General features: G+C 41.4%; 1 protein-coding gene across 3 annotated transcripts in view; it reads right to left on the reverse strand.

The window, feature by feature from the left end:
• kalrna (kalirin RhoGEF kinase a) overlaps positions 1-21,552 on the reverse strand; it is a 156,895-nt gene extending 135,343 nt beyond the window's left edge. For all 3 annotated transcript variants that reach the window (XM_039599862.1, XM_039599861.1, XM_039599860.1), the window contains exon 1: positions 21,268-21,552. In XM_039599862.1, coding sequence (XP_039455796.1) covers positions 21,268-21,334 — 67 coding nt within the window. In that variant the 5' untranslated portion in view covers positions 21,335-21,552. The remainder of the gene's footprint in view (positions 1-21,267) is intronic.
• Between the last annotated feature and the right edge of the window lie 993 nt (positions 21,553-22,545).

The raw sequence follows: 22,545 nt of genomic DNA on the forward strand, positions 1-22,545 counted from the left end.
CACAGCGTTACTGGAGGCCAAGGTAATGCCATCCAGAGTAAGAATCTGGTTAGATACCATATCTCTAAGATTTTCAGGGCCGAGTACAATAACCTCAGTTTGATCTGAATTAAGAAGCAGAAAGTTAGTGGCCATCCAGGTCTTTATGCCTTTAAGACATTCCTGCAGTTTAACTAATTGGTGTGTGTTACCTGGCTTCATGGATAGATAGAGCTGCGTGTCATCTGCATAGCAGTGAAAATTTATGCTATGTCTTCTAATGATGCTGCCTAAGGGAAGCATGTATAATGTAAATAGAATTGGTCCTAGCACTGAACCCTGTGGAACTCCATAACTGACCTTAGTGGGTGAAGAGGACTCTCCATTTACATGAACAAACTGGAGTCTATTAGATAGATATGATACAAACCACTGCAGTGCAGTACCTGTAATACCTACAGCATGTTCTAATCGCTTAATAGGATATTATGGTTTACAGTATCGAACGCAGCACTGAGGTCTAGCAGGACAAGCACAGAGATGAGTCCACTGTCAGAGGCCATAAGAAGATCATTTGTAACCTTCACTAAAGCTGTTTCTGTGCTGTGATGAGCTCTGAAACCTGACTGAAACTCTTCAAATAAGCCATTCCTCTGCAGATGATCTGTTAGCTGTTTGACAACTACTCTTTCAAGGATGTTTGATATGAAAGGAAGGTTGGAGATTGGCCTATAATTAGCTAAGACAGCTGGGTCTAGAGATGCTTTTAAGTAAGGGTTTAACTACAGCCACCTTGAAGGCCTGTGGTACATAGCCGATTATTAGAGATAGGTTGATCATATTTAAGATCAAGAATTAATTAATGGCAGGACTTCTTTGAGCAGTTTTGTAGGAATGGGGTCTAAAAGACACGTTGATGGTTTGGAGGAAGTAATTATTGAAGTTAACTCAGAAAGATCAATTGGAGAAAAGAGTCTAACTTAACATCGATGGTACTAAAAGTAGCTGTAGATAATATTACATCTGTGGGATGATTATTGGTAATTTTTTCTCTAATGATAAAAATTTTATTTGTGAAGAAGTTCATGAAGTCATTACTAGTTAACATTAAAGGGATGGTTGACTCAGTAGATCTCTGACTGTTTGTCAGCCTGGCTACAGTGCTGAAGAGAAACCTGGGGTTGTTCTTATTTTCTTCAATCAGTGACGAAATAGTAAGATGTTCTGGCTTTTATGGAGGGCTTTCTTATAAAGCAGCAAACTATTTCTCCAGGCTAAATGATGATCGCTCTAAATTTGTGACACGCCATTTCCTCTCCAGCTTACGAGTTATCTGCTTTAGGCTACGTGTTTGAGAATTATACCACGGAGTCAGGTACTTCGGATTTGAGGCTTTAGTTTTCACAGGACCTACAGTATCCAGAGTCGTACGTAGTGAGGAGGTAAAATTATTAACAAGATAATCGACCTCTGTTGGAGTAGCATTCAGATAGCTGCTCTGCTCTATGTTGGTACAGGGCATTGAAGATGATAACAGATGATAAGGAACAACAACTATGGATTCATCTATTGAGAAATTCTGACTGATACAAATATTTAAAACAATTATATAACCAGATGACAGCAACGTCACTTTTTTTCCTTTTTTGCTTTTGCATTTAAATAACTCAAAACCCAAATATTCATTCAAATTAAAAAATTACCATCTTTACGTGAGCACAATTTTAAACACACAGAATTAAAGAAATGTTGGACACTAGAAAGAGCACAAAGATGACAAAACACAACAGATGAAAACTGACCACTGACATCAGGTGTTACATCCCCCAGGAGGATGTCTCTTCTCCCTACTAACTCTTTGTTTTGTCTAGGCTCCACCTCCTCTGCCCTGATTGGATGCTGCTCAGAGCCCAGCTAATTGTTAATCAGCAGAGCACCACTTAAAGCCTGTGGAGCTGTGTTTCTGTGTCCTCTGGCCATTTTGGTTGCCATACCTGGGCAGGCTTGCATGCCTCTGCGACTTGTATGTGCATTTTGTTTTCATGTTCAGACTGCTTGTAGGGGAGAGCTGCCTTTTGTTTTGACATCCTGTTTTCTCCTGTTTATGTGTTGTTAGGTAGGTTATGGTTATAGGTTGTATATTTTGTTTTCTTTGGAGTTAGGTAAGTTTATTTTATTTTTACATCAGGGATGTTTTTGTTTGTTATGTTGGCCTTGGCTCTCCCTGAAGTTATACCTCAGTCTGAACCCAAATCTCATCACATGCATTAAATAAACCTTTTAAAATTACCATTTTGGCTCCTCCGTCACTATCCACCTTTATGTTCGTCCCTTCAACCCCCTAGACTAGCCAGGGGACGTAACATAAATTGGGGGCTCGTCCGGGATAATATCCTGTTCAATCCATTTTTAGATGGTGAAGGTTTGGAGTTGTTTGTTTCTGCTGGTGTATTTGGCGGAGGTAGTTAGTATGGCCACTGGTGTTTTCAATTTGAGTGCATTTTTGAGTAGTCCTTCTTGGGAGGAGCTAAATGTGTGTAGAAAACAAGATTTGTTTGCTATAGCAGCACACTTTGAGTTAAATGTAACAAGACAAATGGTGAAAGAGGACTTGAAAACTGCTGTTTTAAACAAACTTGTGGAAGAAGGCTTGCTTCCTGTTTCTGAATCACTTCGTTTGCCAGTTCCTCTTGACAGGACCCCTAATGAAGGAGTGAAGCCTGCTGTGTCAAAGAGAGAAGGGCAAAACCCTGTTGCTGTGGCGCAAGAAACGGTGGAAAATTTAAGTACTAATGGCTCACCTTCTTTTGCTACCCCATCTTCTCCTCGTTCAAGACAAGAAGTATTACTCAAGGTACGTTTGGCTAAATTACAATTAGAGGCTCAGGATAAAGCCCAAGCTCGTCAGGCAGAGTTGGAACTTCGCAAGTTGGAAGCAGAGACAGAAAAGGTGTTGAAACTGAAAAGGTTGGAGTTGGAGTTGCAGACTGAAAGGGAGGTCAGACTGCGTCAGTTGGAGTTACAGGCACAGACTTCAAGAAGCTTTGCTACTCAACCTAGTTCTGCAAATTCATCTGCTGTTGGTGAAACAACCTCCCCTGTAAACACAGGTGGTTTTGATGTGAGTAAAAACATTGTGTTGGTACCTCCATTTCATGAATCAGAAGTTGATACATATTTCAATGTGTTTGAACATGTTGCTGCCTCACTGCACTGGCTGAGAGAAGTTTGGCCATTGCTCTTTACGTGAACTAATACTGCTGGAAGAGTTTAAAAATGGCCTGCCAGAACGCATTGTTGTACACCTTAATGAACAGAAGGTTTCCACTTTGAAAGAAGCAGCTGTGATAGCTGATGAATTTGTGCTGACTCATAAAACTGTTTTTGTGCAGAAACGTGAGGTTACCACCAGAAAAAACTCCCCCACGAAATGATCCTTCAAGCCCACGACGGACTTTTGCTTCAAAGACTGAAAGGGAATGTTTCTATTGTCATAAACTTGGTCATGTTGTTGTTGAATGTCCCGCTTTGAAGCACAAGAACCAGTCACCAAAAGGAGTAGGTTTAATTAAAACCATTCATGCTGAGAGAGGGGACCAAATTGAAGGAGTTGATCCCTGCTTCAAACCCTTCCTCTTAGATGGCACTGTGTCATTGACCGGGAAGCCTGAGGATGAAAAACCCATTCGAATACTCAGAGATACGGGAGGGTCACGATCTGTGATTTTATCTGATGTATTACCCTTGAGTGACCATTCCTCTTGTCATGGTAGCATTCTGATTCCAGGAGTTGAAATGGGCTATGTTGAAGCTCCTTTGCATTATGTACACATCAAGTCAAAGTTGGTTAATGGCATCTTCTCTGTGGCAGTACGCCCCTCACTTCCCATAAAAGGGGTGCAGTTCATTTTGGGAAATGATATTGCTGGTGGAAAAGTGCAACCTGTTCCTGAAGTAACAAATAATCCAAAATCAAACTTGAAGGGCAACGACCTAGCAACATGTTTTCCATCTGTTTTTCCTGCTTGTGTTCTCACCAGGGCTCAAACAAGATGTAAAGCTGCAGAAATTGATTTGGCAGACTCTTCGTTGGCTCAGGCTCTGGCTACAGATGATTTGCAAACCTTGATTGATCTTAAAAGTGGCTCAAAGGATACTACTGAGAAGTGGAAGGATCTCCATCTCTCACAGTTAGACTTGCCAGTCACATGTGAAAGCCTTATTGCTGCTCAGAAGTCTGATCCCTCATTGACTAAATGCTTTACTTCTCTTTCTGAAACAGGAAATAAAAAGGCTTCTTATTTCTTGGAAGATGGGGTCTTGATGCGCAAGTGGACTGCACAACCAAGTTTAACAGCGGACGTAGGGGGAAGATGTTCTGATGACTGTGACTGGAGCACTACCTATCAGATTGTTGTGCCTCTTGAGTATTGTCACTACGTAGTCTCCCTTGCACATGAGCACCCCCTGTCTGGTCATTTGGGAGTTACAAAAACGTACAATAAGATACTCAACCATTTCTTTTGGCCAGGATTGAAGGCTGATGTAGTTGAGTTTTGCCACACTTGTAAAACATGTCAGATTGCAGGAAAGCCAAACCAGACAGTTCCCATAGCTCCTCTTCATCCTATACCAGTACTTGGTGAACCTTTTGAACGTGTCATTGTGGACTGTGTTGGTCCATTGCCCAAGACAAAGAATGGTAATCAGTTTTAGTGACTGCAATGTGTACTTCACTCGCTTTTCCAGAAGCTGTCCCATTCAGAAGAATAACTGCACCTTTGGTGATTAAAGTTTTGACAAAGTTCTTCACTACTTTTGGTTTACCGAAAGTAGTCCAGACAGACCAAGGAACTAACTTTCTGTCTAAACTTTTCAAGCAGGTCATGCAGACTCTTGGGATTAAGGATGTCGTGTCAAGTGCATACCATCCTGAGTCGCAAGGAGCATTAGAGCGCTGGCATCAGACACTCAAGGCAACATTACAGAAATACTGCTTGGATACTGGAAAAGAGTGGGATGAGGGAGTACCCCTGATGGTGTTTGCCATGCGTGAAGCTAAGCAAGAATCCCTTGGGTTTAGCCCAAATGAACTAATGTTTGGTCATTCTGTTCGGGGACCTTTGAAGTTGTTGAAAGAACAGTTCTTGTCAACAGACCATGTTGTGAAAACTAATGTTCTGGATTATGTTTCACAGTTCAGAGAGCGCCTCCATAAGGCCAGGTTGGCAGCTGCAGAAGCCCTCTCTCTGCTCAGGGAAGATGAAGAGTTGGTATGATAAGAAAGCCGCTCCTCCATCTTTCAATCCAGGTGACAAGGTTTTGGTTCTTCTACCAACTGCTAGCTCTGCATTGTCTGCCCGCTTCTGTGGACCATACCAGGTGGATAAGAAAGTAAATGACACTGACTATGTGATTAAAACACCGGACAGGAAGCGTAAAACATGCTTGTGCCATCTCAATATGCTCAAATCTTTTAATTCTAGAGCTGATTCTCTCTGTGGTCCTGCAGATAAGTCTGTGGCATTTCTGTCAGAGCAAATCTCATCTCCAGAAACTCTCTTGTTGAACTCTTCCTCAGGACTGAGGTCGAGTTTAGATGAAGATGGGCTCAAACTTTGTGATGCCAGCTACCAGAGTGCCAGAATGCTTAATTCTGAGGTACTGTCCCAGTTGTCTACATATCTTTCTCACTTGACCCGTGAGCAACAGTTAGACATTGAAAGACTTGTCAACATTCATTTAAAACTCTTTGGGGACATGCCTTCCCGTACTACTGTAATAGAGCACGACATTGATGTTGGGAATGCAGTGCCTATTAAGCAGCATGCTTACCGGGTGAATATGGCAAAAAGAGAAATGATAAACAAAGAAGTAGACTACCTTCTGAAGCATGGATTGGCTATCCCAAGCTATAGTCCATGGAGCTTTCCGTGCCTGGTTACGCCAAAATCAGATGGAACACCTCGCTTTTGCACAGATTTCCGCAAGGTAAATGCAGTGCCTGATTCCTTCCCACTGCCCCGTATTGAGGACTGTATTGACAGAGTTGGATCTGCTGCTTATGTGAGTAAGCTTGACCTTCTTCAAGGTTATTGGCAAGTTCCTTTGACAAAAGAGCATCAGAAATCTCAGCTTTTGTAACACCTGATCACTTTTTACAATATACAGTCACGGCATTTGGAATGAGAAATGCTCCAGCTACCTTTCAGAGGTTAATGTCAACTGTATTATCTGGTGTGGCAAACTGTAATGTTTATCTTGATGATGTGGTCATCTATTCTTCCAACTGGTCAGAGCATGTCGACACTTTAGCCACAGTGTTCAAGCGTTTAGCTGATGCTTCCTTGACCCTCAACTTGGCTAAATGCGAGTTTGGTAAGGCTACAGTTACCTACCTTGGAAAGGAAGTTGGGCAGGGCAAGGTTTGCCCTATCAGTGCAAAGGTTAATGCCATCCTCAACTTTCCTGTGCCAACAATACGCCGTGAGCTGCGCAGATTTCTGGGGATGGTTGGTTACTACAGGTGTTTCTGTAGGAATTTTTCTGAAGTTGTAACACCACTGACAAACCTGTGCAGCCCGAAGGTACCATTCATTTGGAGTCCTGAATGTCAACATGCTTTTGAATGTGCAAAAGGTCTTCTGTCGAGTTCACCTGTTCTTGTTGCTCCAGACTTTTCTAAACTGTGGATGCCAGTGAGGTGGGGGCTGGAGCTGTTCTTCTTCAAGATGATGGACAGGGAGTGAGTCATCCTGTCTGCTTCTTTGGCAAGAAGTTCGATGCTCATCAAAGACGGTACTCGACAATTGAGAAGAAGACTCTGGCCATGCTTCTGGCTCTTCAACATTTTGATGTGTATGTGGGATCTACTTCCCAACCTGTAGAGGTCTTCACTGATCACAATCCTCTCGTGTTCCTCTCTCGTATGTATAACAACAATCAATGACTGATGAGGTGGGCTTTAATTTCACAAAACTACAACATTGAGATAAAGCATAAGAGAGGATGTGAAAATATTGTGGCAGATGCCCTCTCAAGAATGTGATGGTGTAAGGTTAACAAACTTATACGCTTGTTTTTCTGGGTGGGGGTGTTACATCCCCCAGGAGGATGTCTCTTCTCCCTACCAACTCTTTGTTTTGTCTAGGCTCCACCTCCTCTGCCCTGATTGGATGTTGCTCAGAGCCCAGCTAATTGTTAATCAGCAGAGCACCACTTAAGGCCTGTGGAGCTGTGTTTCTGTGCCCTCTGGCCATTTTGGTTGCCATACCTGGGCAGGCTTGCATGCCTCTGCGACTTGTATGTGCATTTTGTTTTCATGTTCAGACTGCTTGTAGGGGAGAGCTGCCTTTTGTTTTGGCATCCTGTTTTCTCCTGTTTATGTGTTGTTAGGTAGGTTATGGTTATAGGTTGTATATTTTGTTTTCTTTGGAGTTAGGTAAGTTTATTTTATTTTTACATCAGGGATGTTTTTGTTTGTTATGTTGGCCTTGGCTCTCCCTGAAGTTATACCTCAGTCTGAACCCAAATCTCATCACATGCATTAAATAAACCTTTTAAAATTACCATTTTGGCTCCTCCGTCACTATCCACCTTTATGTTCGTCCCTTCAACCCCCTAGACTAGCCAGGGGACGTAACATCAGGTCATGTGCAGATAACAAGATACCACAGAGACTGACGCACCGTTTTATTCCCAGTAACAGCAGCAGAACAGAAAAAGTACAAATGTAACCAACGCACAAATAATGTTTCTTATTTTTGTTTCAAATGTAACAAATCTTTATTCAGCTGGGAGAATCTTTTGCTATTTTTAGTTTTATCACATATCATAGTAATCTGATTATTTTTTTCTGCTTTGCATGTTTTTAAGTTATCAGCTTATTAAGTCAAGAAAATAACTATTGATTATATAATGATAAATTGCATTTGGACAGTAAATAAAATACCATAAAGTAAAATAAAGAAGACAAAATGATGTCACAGGTAAACAAAAAACACAAATAAAAAGCACAGAAAATTGTCAAGCACTCAAAGTACTTTATACTACATGGAGACACCCTGCTCTACCACCTGAGCCAACCCCCAACCACCAGCTGAGACAAGAGACATCACAAATCAGTGTGCTAGGCATTTTTCTTTTAATAAAATAATCAATTAAGGAAAAATGACTGATCTGTAAAAGATGGTGAGCATAGAATTGATTAGTGCGTTGTTATTCTTCTTTAAATAGAGGGAGATCATTCAATCAATAAGCAATGAAGACATCTCAGTAACATTGTGCATGGCTTTGATTGACTTTCTCTGGATTTTTACCTGCTTGCTGACTTCTCAGCAAGCTCCAGGATAGACGACTCTGAGTTTCAAACACACATCAACAACTAAAGGCAGCTGAATAATTACTTAGGATCAAGTACACTGGTGACCTACAAGGAAAGCGCTAATAAATGTCTGAATATTTGTCATTGGTGGAGCATGGATCCTTGGACAACACCGACCAATCTAAGATGAGATTCCTCACAGGGGTCATATGTTTGTTGGGTTTTTCCTCTGTATGTATTATTGTAGGGTCTACCTTACCTTAGTTCTAGGCTTCATTATTGTAATTCATTATTATCAGGATGTCCTAAAAACTCCCTGAAAAGTGTTCAGCTGATCCAAAATGCTGCAGCAAGAGTCCTGACAGGGACTAGAAAGAGAGAGCAGATTTCTCCTGTTTTGGCTTCCCTTCATTGGCTTCCTGTTAAATCCAGAATTCCAAATCCTGCTCCTCACATACAAGGTCTTAAATAATCAGGCCCCATCTTATCTTAATGACCTTGTAGTACCATATCACCCTATTAGAGCACTTCGCTCTCACACTGCAGGCCTACTTGTTGTTCCTAGAGTATTTAAAAGTAGAATGGGAGGCAGAGCCTTCAGTTTTCAGGCCCCTCTTCTGTGGAACCAGCTTCCAGTTTGGATTCAGGAGACAGACACTATCTCTACTTTCAAGATTAGGCTTAAAACTTCCCTTTTTGCTAAAGCATATAGTTAGGGCTGGATCAGGTGACCCTGAATCCTCCCTTAGTTATGCTGCAATAGACGTAGGCTGCCGGGTATTCCCATGATGCATTGAGCTTTTCTCCTTCTCTCACCTGATTTCACTCACCATGTGTTTATACAGCACTCTGCATTTAATTGTAAGTTATTATTAATCTCTGGCTGTCTTCCATAGCACATCTTTTATCCTGTCTTCCTCCCCTCATCCCCAACCGGTCGCAGCAGATGGCCCCGCCCCTCCCTGAGCCTGGCTCTGCTGGAGGTTTCTTCCTGTTAATAAGAAGTTTTTCCTTCCCACTGTTGCCAAAGTGCTTGCTCAGAGGGAGTGGCCTGATTGTTGGGGCTTCTCTCTATTATTGTAGCTCTCGACCTCACAATATAAAGCACCTTGAGGTGACTCTTGTTGTAAATAAACAAAACTGAATTGAACTGAACAAGGAGGAAACAGAATGACAAACTGAATAACACTGTCAACCTTATGTCACAGGTTTATCAGAGAAACATTGAATTTTCTCCAAGCATGACATCCAAGTACGTTGACCTCTGACATCCCATGGACAAAACTCCCAAACACACATTAAATAACATAGGACGAGTGCTTCTGTGACCTCTGTAGAGGAGAAACCAACGTATGGTACAACTTAGAAGAGCCACGTCAAAAGGACAAATCTCTGCTGTGCGTCTGCACTGGGCAAATCACACTCTTTGAAGAATGCCAATGTTTAAATGCATAAAAAAGGAGAATAAGTCCCCCAACTTCAGCCGCTTTCTACAGTCAAATAAATTCTGGATTTAGGCTGTCTGTAAAATTTCACCCTTCTCTACCAACTTTCTATTTCCTCTGTAATGATATTATAGAAACGATCTTAACAGCCTATCAGTGGCTTTTAGCAGCTCTGTTGTCGTCTGTCAATCATGATAACAGCTTCCTTTCTCTGACTCACACACACGCACACGCACACACGCACACACACACACACACACACACACACACACACGGACAAAGGCAAATACCTGCTCACACAATCTATTAGCTGGCACTACTAATCAGCTTGTAACACACACACACACTCACACACACACTCACATACATGTCTATAAAATGTCTCTGTGATTGATTACAGTCCAAACGGATGCTCATTACACTCACACTTACACACATGCACACACCATATGGCTGCAGCTGTCCAAAGACTAGAAAGCTTTTAAAGGAGAGAGGAGACAAAAGAAGAAGGGGGAGGAGAGGAAATCCTTTCTTTGTATTTATCTATTTAACACCCCCTCTCTCCCTCTTTCTCTCTCTGTCTCCCCTTCTTCCTCTCACCCTTTGCTTTGCTTGTCCCCTGGTGAGTAATAAGAGCTAATCCAGTTAAGCTGCATCTCCTTCCCCTCTCTCTGTTTCTGACTGTCTGTCCAACACACACACACACACACACACACACACACACACACGTACACACACACACACACACACACACACACACACACACACACACACACTTCATTTTTCACACCCATCTGCCACTGTACTTGACACTGGGTGTGCGAGTGGAAGACAATGAGAGATGGAGGAAGGGAAGGAGGGAATCCCTAACTCTCTCCTCAGGAGCTTCTTATTGTTCCTGATGAAAGTGGCATACACCCCGCCCCCACCCTGACACACACACACACACTCTTCAATAATAGATATGTAGCTCCTCCTCCCAGGTTTCCTCACCATGACTCAGGACTGAGGTCTCACTTAAAGAAACAGGACACTCCGCTTGCTATAAATCTCAAAGAAAAGAAATTGTTGGCATAAGATCAATAAGGAAAACACAACAAAGGTCAATATGTCAGTGCTATTGTTGTTACTGTTCACCACAAGCTCAAGAGAAGGCTGCTTTATGCTCTTAAAGAAATATGTCCACTAAATGCTCACTGGTGTGTATTGCATTATGGTGAAAAAGGAAGTCAGGGGTCTGGTTAGGGTTCCCACAGTGCAATGAGTCAGTCATTAACAATCAGTGGAACCATGAGTGGAACAATCAGTGGAACTAAATTTTATCTTAAAAAGAGCAAAAGAGCAAAGAGCATCCTTGCTCCTTTGTGCACCAAGGATGCAGCAGGCTGTCACTGAAGGAGCTGTCCAGTTCTGCAACAGCTTCATGCGTGGGCTGGGAGACATCGTCCATGAGTGATGCTATGTCTCCTTCCACCTGCAGTGGGTCGACGGAGCATCCGAGAGCAGAGCTGGCCTTCCTGATGAGTCTGCTCTGACCTTTCTTGTAAAGAGCATCAGTGTTGTAAGTTAAGGAGATTTTGGATCTCAAGCCCATCATGTTCTTGCAATTGTGAGGTACAGTCATCATAAGTTGATGAAAGGATGACTAGAGCGTGCTGTTAATGATGCCAAATAACACCCTGGGATTATTCTTACTAAGGTTTATGAGATTGTTGAGATAAGGAGATCTAGACTCTTTCACTTTCTCACTGTAGGAATGGATGAGTCCTTTAAAATATTTTCAATGAACAACCAAACATGTGATCTTCCATAATCATTCTGCTCTTCGACACTGAAGGCATTTAAGAAGGGTGAACAAGAAACAACAGAGCAATGGCTAATTTTGCCCTTATTTGTCCTTTCCATGGATCAGGAAAAGTACTACTATCAGAAGAAGATGGAAAATGAACGGAAGAAAAAACTCAGAAATGACAGTGATCAACAAGAGCATCAGCTTTATGGTACCAGATAATCAAAGGTATCCATTTGACTGCTGGTAATACCAGTGGATTAGAATCAGTCAGTGTAGACTGTAGGCTGTATTCAAACAGTAGTCTTTGTCATTGGCTTTAATCAGCACACAAGTCAGTCACTGATTTAAACAGCAGCCCTGACATCAGGCTGTCAAACACTGATCATAAACTCTGACCCCTCTCAAAGTGCTAATATTCAAGGTTCACCTGGCTGTAAGCTTTAGGAAGCAGTGAAAGACAAATCATTCACCCATGTAGTGTACCTGTTTGCAGACCACACACACACACACACACAGTGTCTTTTCATTCTTAAATTTGTTACGGATCAAAAACAAGTATTATAACTAGAGCTGGGCGATATAAGATTTTTTCATATCACGATATGTTTTTTTCATTTCAGGCGATAACGATATATATCACGATATAAGCCAAATAACTATATTTGTAAGATTTAAATGTGCCGTTGCTCACAAGTAAAATGTGAAATAATCAGCAGCTTGTTTTAATTAAAACATTTATTTCCCATAATAAGTTCAACAGGGTAGATGTACTTAAGGAACATGAGACTTCAGTTTCAGATAAATAAAGGCAAATATTGTAAACTACACAAAAGGCAGCCGCTAAAGCGCTTTAAGTTTCAAAACAGAAAAACAAAACAGACCACTAAATTGTCAATTCCACTTAGAAACAAAATATTAATTCTAAAAATAAATCTTAGTTCGTTTTACAGAAGAACAGACAAAATTGACTAACTTTTGTCAATATCAAATAAACTGAGAACTAAAAGGAAATTCTCAATCTCTCCTTGTTGTATAGCTTAGCTTTTCAAACAGTTTTAACAGTGACTTTAGTCTGACAAAAGTCGAATGACGAATCAGCACTTTCAGTCAGAGATTGAGCATGCACCGCTTTATTGTATTTCCACACTTGCTTTCGGCACAATTTACAGTGCACGCTACTCTGTTTTTTCTTCGGTAACCTTCGCTCACGCTCTTGGTTGATTTTTCTCTAGTAGGCAAACTCATTTCCTCCATTACCTGGGCAGCCCGGCTGCAAAACAATACACATGTGCGCCTTTGGCGCTTGTGTTGCACGTAATAAGTCACGTGACGTGACGCCATGGCTGTGATTGGTTCAGCTCTGCGCTACTTAATTTGGATTGGCTGTTCTTTTTCTTTTTTAAAGAGGACAAGAGATGAGGCCTATCGCAATAGTTTAATTTTTCTATCGAGAAAAAGTTATTTCGCAATACATATCGTTATCGTTTTATCGCCCAGCTCTAATTATAACTATTACAAAGTTACACCTTAACATTAGCCCTTTAACTATCAGGTTACCTTATGTGTGTAGCTTTAGCTCAGTGGGTGAGCAGGCGCCCACGTGCCACATGGCCAGCAGGGTCATGGCAGGTTTGAGTCTGACCCACGGCCAGTTTGTTGTCCAATAAAGGCAAAATGCCAATAAACTGTAAAAAAAAAAAAAATGACCTGATTAGTGGTCTGTTATTATTAAGGTACCTGCTGGTAATAATAACACAGCATAAAAGCCTGAAATAGACAGCATCAGTTATGCCCATCAATAATGTTAAACAGTTTGTAGTGTCTATAATTTTCTTGGCATGATTTAATATACCTTATACCAGCTACCTCTGTTTGTATGTTGCTTAGTACTTACTTAGTTTCTCAGTGATGGCTGCCCCACAGTTATCACTGATGATTGGACAAAACTGTCCAGTCAAGACACCTAATGAAGCGGTTAGGTAAAGGCTGCTTGCAACAAGTGGAAATGATCAGGACGCACAAACTGTAAAGTGTGGTGGTGTCTATTAAAACAAAGAAACTTCCCGTTTCCTGGCATTACACACGATTCTGTGTGTACACTTCCAGCTCAACACTAAAAGGAACCATCTTGGTACAGAGCAATTGTGCTTAAATTAATAATTTACTGAGATGCTCTCAAGGAGCAGACCAGTAAACTAGCAAAATCACACTGGGAAAGCTGAGGGCCTCGCTGGAACCGTGTGGCTATGAGGTGACAAAGCTGCAACATTATGCTATCTGTGATCTTACTGAAATTTCCAAGTGAACTTTGTTTGGAGCAGCTGCCACCCTTTATCGTTTCTAAACGTCTCCATGGCTACAGACATTACTCATGGCTTTCAACAGATTAGCTGAGAAAATTAACTCTAATTACCTTCTCATGCATACAAGTGCTCGCTCGACTCCTGGCTTCTGGAATATGAGGAGCATAGTGGGAATCGGTCTCGTGTGAATAGGTAGTGTGTCAGTATGAAGAAACACATTTGACATAAAAACTGTCATTCAGCAAGAAATCTGTGGTGCTGCATTTAACAACGTAGCTACAGATGGTGGTCTTCCATGAGGAGCTGCTGTGCTTCATGTGTTTGTAAAACAAAGAGCAGAATGACGTCACTAAGTTCTGCTGTTATGTTAATAAATACATACAAAGTTGCTATTATTCTGGTAGCATAGCAACAGTAGCAGCTATTGAGAGACAGCTGGCGTCAGATATCTGATAAACACTCAGACACTGCTCTCTGATTGCATGTGTGTAGGTATGAATGCATCTGTGTTACTTCCTGTTTCCGTCTGATAATTTAGCATCCTATTTATAAACTGCTGATTAGCATAACATTCCACTGTACCCTCCTGCGAGCGGCTGTGCGTTAGAGACCCGTGTGTTGCGTGTTAAAGATTCTTAATTCTTCAAAATATTAATTTTCTTTTTGCCTAGATACAAAGTTTAAGTCTCACAAATAACTATTTTCAAGCTATTTTCATATATGATATTTTTCTCTGTAAAAGCCAGTGAAGAGAAAAGCACCACAACACAACAGTGGACCAAGCTAGAAATGGTAGTAGAAGTATGGCATGGTGGAAATAACACACTGAATCAGAAGACTTGATTTCTGGAGTAATGTGCTAAAAAGAGACAATGAAGACTTAAATCGAAAATGAAACACAGAGGACAAACAATCAGCACCAAATTCTACAGCATTTGTATGGTGAAGCAATCCTATTGGAGAAAGTAGAAGAAGCTGAGACACACATGGTGCAGGTAGAGGGGGGTGAAGAGGGCCAAGCAAGACAACCTTACTGATATAGTCAAGAAGAAACAGCACATGTATTTTTGGAGCAGAGGAGGAGAGGTGGGAAACTTGGTGCTACAGTTCATTGAGACTTTCTTGAGCACTGAGCTCCAGCTACCACAGGACCCTGACCTAAAAATAAAGTACCTCATGGTTTGTCCCCAGTAAACAAACCATGACCCAGTGCTCCCACAAGATCTATCATCATTAACCTTCAAGAGCTTACAGCCAAAGACATGGTTCTGAAAGAAGCTTGGAATAAGGAGAAGATTCACGTGGGCAACTTCAGTCACGACTACAAATCCCAAACTGTAGAAAACAGCAAAGAATACTCTGGTATAAAGAGAGCATTAAAGGAGAATAGGATCTGTTTTCAAATGCTGTGAAAAAATATGCACCAGTGCACAGGAAGCATGCAAAGAGCTGGAAGACATGGGGTCCAGGTCAAGGAGCCACCAATGACAGCACAAACAGGGAAGACCTCGAACGGCCACTTTGACTTCCTCTTTTCTTAACTTTGACGTGTTTAAGGAAACGTGAGGCAGAAAAAGTAGGACTGTCGTAGTCACAGCTTGGATAGACTCGTCACATTTGTCGAGTCAAATGTTGATAGACAATCTTGGTCCTTCATTAACGAGCCAGGCATGTTTAATTTTGGAGGCATGCTTTAGAAAAAACACTCCACTCATTACTCAGTACTAAAGGGCCGCTCATTAGGAAGACATTGATGTAACGATCATCTGAATAACATAAATAAAGGAGACCTAATATTAGTATCCTAAACAATGAATTAGCCAGAAAGGAAATCAAAGGTGACATTAGGGAGAGTGAAATGGATAATATGTCCAACTCTTGTGTGGGATACAGACAAAGCCATAAGGAGAAAAGAGCCTACACAAGAAGGTGAGGAGAGCAAAATATGACAAGCTGGTGAAAACATTAAGGAAAGTCATGAAAAATACAACAAAAGAAAAATTAAAAACAAATACTGGATTTTGAAACTGAGATTTGCAAAACAAACCTACAAATCTGACCAAGATCCCAACACAGTAACAAATCCAACAAGTAAGATTATAGATCCTTTGACTAATGCATCAGTCCATGAACCACAGGAAGTCGAATAAATCTTCAAAGATTATTCTGAGACATTATGAAGACAGCATTAAACAGTTCTTAGGTCCATTAGACCTCCCATCGATAGGACAGGAACAAAACAAAGGACCGAATGCCGCATTATGAGGAAAGAAGAGCTCCCAAATTCCAGTTGTGTCCATTAATTTTACACCCTACAAGGTTATCAGACAGAAATATGAAGTGAAGTGAATCTAAATCAAAACCTGGGTATCCTAATCACCCAAAAACTGAACTGAAAGAAACTTCAAGTGAGTAAACAGTGCGAGAAATAACCAAGTGGACAACTCATTGTTTACAGGGAGAAGTTGATGTCTCGGTTCCTTTGGGCAGGAGGCAGACCCGGGGTCAAATTTAACACACAGTGGGTTAGCTTTGCCTAATTTCACAGTTTATTATTAAACTGCCCAAATGAGACACGTGGCCTGCTGATGCTCTCCAGAGTACACGACTAGATGGAACGATAAGAAACTACATTTGGGAAAGGCTCAACCTCACACAAGATTAAATAGGAAAACCTGTGAGACCCCAAAGAGAGTCAGAGTGATTGGCATGTAGAAGACACAGCAATCATCAGATCATTAAAAATGATGGAGAGAATTTGGATAGAATCACTTAATCTGCCTCCTTTTTGCAGGAAAACTGTTAGCTACAGCCCAGCACGGTTAGAGACGACGTGGGCGAACGTCAGTCGCTCTCACGTTCTTTGGTCATTTACAAAACTACAAAAACTCTGGGACAATGTTCTCTTAGAGGACATATTTAGCTTCATATATACTACACACAATGGCTGGACACAGTAGAAGAAATATGTTTCATGGAAAAATTGATTAATTCCTTGAGAGCTCATTTTTGTCACAAACACAGTCACACACAGTACGACATGCAGCGAAATGCTTTTCCCCGACCAGATACAAGAAGAAACTAAAGTTAAAACTCACATTTAAAACCTGTGCAAATCAGCAGTGTGCAGACTGACAGTGAACAGTCAAAAACAGTTACGAGGTATTTTATTAAAGTACGTTATTAAGTGCATGTACAGAGATGTGTAGAGATATGTAGGAGTCCAGTCCTACAGCCTAGGTTACTGTTATGACATTCCCCGTTTTCTCCTCCCTCTTTTGTTGCATGTTTCCTTCCCAAAGGAAAAATGAATAAATAAAACTTTCAATAAGTAACAGAAATTAGCCACTTTTCACATTTTGCTAATAATTTTGATGATCTCCAAATAGGAAGAGTTGCTAACTAATAGTAAAATTATATTACAGTTATTATTATACGATGTATAGAAACAGAAATACCTAATCGTGTTTCGGTGGGTAATATTAGACCTTATATTTGGTCTTTAAATGAATGATGTTAACGTCAGAGCAGATGAATATGTAATCTGACGTTAGTATTAATGCAAACAAAGCAGTCGTATTCGTGCTATTGCAGTTTCGCCCTGCAGCTCAGCCTGCCTACGATAGGCTCCAACCCTGCTGCAACCCTGAAGTGTACGTGTAACGGAATGGATGGACGGATGGACAAGTGCAGATGCACCAAAGCCTCACATCACATTTTTCATATTTCATCACAACCTGGACTCAGACAAACGGTGCATCAGTGCAGCTGCACTTCTAATCTTTATAACAACGCAAGCACTTAAACTGTTTGTAATATGACTGGAAACTGTGTTGAACTTTCCCACTTGTGAATAATCATTCTCACTGTAGAATGGTTTGGAAATGACCACGCGAGCCTTCCCTGACTGATGGGCAGCAATAACTGCTTTACTGTTTTAAAACTGGTCACACTTCTGATGACCGGTTAATCACGTACAATTGATGAGCAGCAGCTGGCTGTTGCTTACCCTCCTAATTTCTATGAAAGCAGTAAATGTATGCTTTTATTTTTGTTTCCATTTTTGTTCAGTAATACCAGGATGTAATATGTCATTTGTTGTTGTTCATCTAAGGTTGTTGTAAGAACTGGTCATGTCAGGTGATTTTATGTCTTGATACATAAAAACAGAATTTATTGAGGGTTTGTATTATATTGTTCCCCCATTTAATAAACTAAACAAACAAAAGCTGTAGAATCACCATGAGGCTCACACATCTGACAGCAGACTGAACCAGCTCCACAAGACGGAGGCCATCATGGATGCAAAGGACATTTTAGACACACACCAGGTTTAAAGGCTAATTTCTATTTGTTTTTAAGAGACAGAAACATGATGTACAAGCAGTTTACTGGTAGAATAATAAGTGGAATTGGTTTTAGAAATGAAGTGGAACAGCGCCATCTCTGATTTTGTCCTTGTCAGTCTAACATTTGATCACCTACAGGACAAAAATCTTCACAACTGTTCAAACACACAGATGCAATTTAGCCCAAATATGTGTTTTTTATTGTTCACAAAAGAAAGGATGACTACATTTTGATGTTTAAATAGTAAAAGCCAAATGAGTATCTAATCAGTTTTAACTTTTGCTGCACGCAGAGAGTTGAGAAATCAATTTTTTAATTGTTCCCAAACTATTCCAGAATTGAGCCAATAAAGATCAGCGAGAGAATATCAACATCGTGAAGAAGAAGGTTTTTCTGGCTCTGCCTGTGACCATTTACACTTCAGAACACAACATGCTGTATTATAGAAACAGGGGTATAGTTAGGGCTGGATCAGGTGACCCTGAATCCTCCCTTAGTTATGTTGCAGTAGACGTAGGCTGCCGGGGATTCCCATGATGCATTGAGTTTTTCCTTTCCAGTCACCTTTCTCACTCACTATGTGTTAACAGACCTCTCTGCATTGGCTCGTACCTGTTATTAATCTCTGTCTCTCTTCCACAGCATGTCTTTATCCTGTCTTCCTTCTCTCACCCCAACCGGTCGCAGCAGATGGCCCCGCCCCTCCCTGAGCCTGGTTCTGCCGGAGGTTTCTTCCTGTTAAAAGGGAGTTTTTCCTTCCCACTGTCGCCAAAGTGCTTGCTCATAGGGGGTCATATGATTGTTGGGTTTTTCTCTGTATTTATTATTGTGCGATCTACTGTGCAATATAAAGCGCCTTGAGGCGACTGTTGTTGTGATTTGGCGCTTTATAAATAAAACTGAATTGAATTGAATTGAAATTGAACAGGGGTTTGAATCCAGATTCAACACTGATAAAATGCCAGGGCATTAGAAATAGTAGCTAATCAGCTACTAAGTTTGTCAGTGTTCGGGCAAAAACCCAAAGCATCCGTAGTACTCCCAAACTCCTGCTAAATTACACAATAAACTCTTTTTAGTTTTTAGATTTTTACATTGCAGCTGTTCCTCTTGTGTCGTCATGTGAGAAATCACATGTTGTGCTGTACAGCGGTGTCCTCCGTGGCTATGATGACTATGGAGAATGGCTATGGATAATACAGGAAGCAGCTCAGCACTATGCCTCTGGGGACTCCGGTGCTCAGAGGGAGGATGGAGGATATGTACTTGCTCAGCTTGACAGTCTGAGGGCAGTTGGTGAGAAAATCTAATATCCGGTGATGGATGGAGGGGGTCAGCCTCAGTGTGAGAAGTTTCATTGGCATGCTGAACTGTAAACGAGCGCTCTGACATACGTGTTGGTCTCCGTAAATAAGGGCAGTGTTGCCACACAGGTGGCATCTTTACATGACTTGTTCTCTTGGTACCAAAACTGGTGTTGATGGGTTCATTGAGTGCACCCCAGCATGTGTGTCACATCCCAGTGTGGGAAACTGTGTCACACACCTGAAGCCACACAGTACTGTGCTAAAGTCTCAGCCAACCCTCAGTTTGCTTCCAAGACTTTCATTGTATAAAGTGGTCTTGAGCAATTATTGTCCAGGCTTTATGGATGTCTTTCAAATGTTTTCTTTGGACAGTCGCTCACAAAAATCCCATAATTGATTCCCATTTCTTTAATTGAATCTATAAAAAAATTCCAAAGATAACCCAGTTTGACAAGCACAAACTGCACACCAGGCAGATAAAAAAGGAAACAATAATGGTTGTTTCCTTCCTGTGCACTCCTAAAACAATCAGCTGAATTTAGTTCAGGTGCAGGAGAAGGAAAACTGTGGAGCGATACAGCTTTTCAGGAGCAGAGACATGGGCATTGGTTTGATTTCTATTGCATTAAAGGTCAGGAGCACTATAGTAAATGTAACCTGCATCCAGGATGGAAACAACTGCATTATACTGCTAACAGAAATTCAGCTCTTTGCAAGATTCTTCACAAAACAGCATGCTAACGCCTTGTTGTGATTTGTTTGGTATATAAATAAAATGTATTTGAACAGAACTGAGTTCATGCAAAGCTAGCCAAGAAATTCGGAGTGATGAAAGCTGAGTTAATGCCCCCAACCCAGCAACCAGCACCTGAACTTCAGCAGGTAACAAATGCAGCCTGGTCTCAATAGAAACGCCTCCATCAACAAGTCATTCTTAAGGAAAGGAAACAAGAAGAAAAGACTGCCATGGCAGCAGATCTGATGAAGGTTTAAATCCAACGTGTTCGATGGACAACAGCAAGTGTCTAACAACTAATTGTAAAACATGGTGGAGGGTTTGAAGCTGCATGGTGTTGGAGATCTTGTCAAAGCTGAGCAGAGAAAAGTAGCATCACATCTGGATCCACTATGTAATAATCAGAGGTGGCCATGGTGTTCTGCTAATATCTGCTTCAGCCTTTACCATTATAGAAGATACCAGAAATGATCTGCTGTCTCCTTTTTTAATGATCTTAAAAAACATTTTGGAAGTATAACGTAATGATACTGTAATGAACTGTCACAGTCTCCATGATGTGCTTGCACTCCTCTTGCAGACTAGTTATTTGGAATCAGTGATCTTGTGCCTTCTGTAAATGTATCAGAACAAACACACAGTCTTCTTCTTGAAGCTCCACAAACTGCCATTTGTAGCATGCTGGACATTTTTTCCTGAGCCTTTCAGCTGCTGATTTGATGTGATCCCACCATGATTCTTCCTTCTTTTGTAGACCAGCAGCATCAGCTAACACACTCACACACACGGAAAAAAACATGACCCTGTAGATCCACGTAAAAGCCTCAAACAGCGCAACATTTCTCCTTATTTGAAGCAGAATGTTTGCAGCTGCCTCCCATCTGCTAGTGCAGCTTCCAGCTGATTTTCTGCACATTTCTGCTCTTGCTCTCTTGCTTTCGTGCTTGCTCGGGCGGCTCTGGCTCAAATTGATCTCGGGTGTGATGCTTTTGTCTTAGATTTGGAGAGATCAGCTCCGATCGCTCTTCCTACCTGTTTTGTAGAAGGCATCAGTGTCGGGGTCGCTGGGCGCCTCCTCGGCCGCTTCTGCTGGGTTCATACCGGAATCCGTTTCAATACTATCCAGTGACAAAGAAAGACGGGAATAAAGCCCACCGCTCGGGAAAGATCCTCGCGTTTTTATTCCTCACATGTCCTTCGCTTAGCTCGCGCTCCCTCCATCACCCGATGTGGTTTGCTTTCTTTTTGTCGCCCTCTCGGTTTGTTTGGTGTTCAGGGTAGGCTTCGTTTCTCTCTATTGTTCCCGGTCCAACCTCCCTCTCTGCTTCTGTCCGCCAGGGTCTCTCTACCTCCCTCCCTCTCCCCGTACGTCCCCTCCCTCTGTCTCTCCAGTTCAGTTCATTGACCTTTATTAACGGGTTCGTCTGTGCGTTCAAATGATTGAAATTAACACAGCATGATCTATAAATCAAAAATCATATTTTCATTATTTTCCAAATAGCAGTGCAATGGTGATGCGGTAGTTCTTACCATATATGTTATATGTTTAGGCTGCATTTTGTATTATATACATGGAGCACGCAAAAGGAGACATGCACTGTTCACAAACAAGCAGAGCGAGGGGTTCCCATCGAAGCGGGCCACCCGCTGGACCTCCAGAGCCACAGCAGTAAAATCAACAATGAGCCAGCGGTGACCACTGTGGAGCATTTCTAGCCTTAATGGCCAGTCAGAGCATTTATCCAGGCAATCACATCATTGCATTGTGCACTGGCTGTCAACGAAGCAACTTTCCAGCATAAATCTGATGCCGCCCTCGTGGAGACACCGTATGTGTCTCTGCTGGATGTGGAAAGACGTGTCAGATTTACTCACCACGCTGGTATGAACTCTATAAAGCGCTAATATGGCACTGTTGTGTTTGGCCTTTCTTCTTCTAAGTGACCACACTATGAATAAAAGCTGATCTTATAATTATTCAAGTTCTTGTCTGCAAACGTACCTAGATCTGCCCTGACACACACACCTGATACCAGGTGACAGTATTGGTAGTGTACTCTTGTTGCATGCATTGTCTGCCTCACCCTCCATCTTCATCAGTTATATTTCACACCCTGTCTTCTGTTTGAATGTTCATTTCCCTTAAAACTTAAAAACATGTTTCTTTCTAAGTGATGAAATCAACAGCAGTATGTATATTTCTGATATATCTCTACAATTCTTCCATGAACAAAATTATATATTTGGGCTAAATTTCATTACATTTCAGACAATGGAGACGGAGAGCACTGTGTAACATGCTGATAGATT

This window comes from Oreochromis aureus, linkage group 16 (genome assembly GCF_013358895.1).
Source record: "Oreochromis aureus strain Israel breed Guangdong linkage group 16, ZZ_aureus, whole genome shotgun sequence".
Lineage (NCBI taxonomy): Eukaryota > Metazoa > Chordata > Actinopteri > Cichliformes > Cichlidae > Oreochromis > Oreochromis aureus.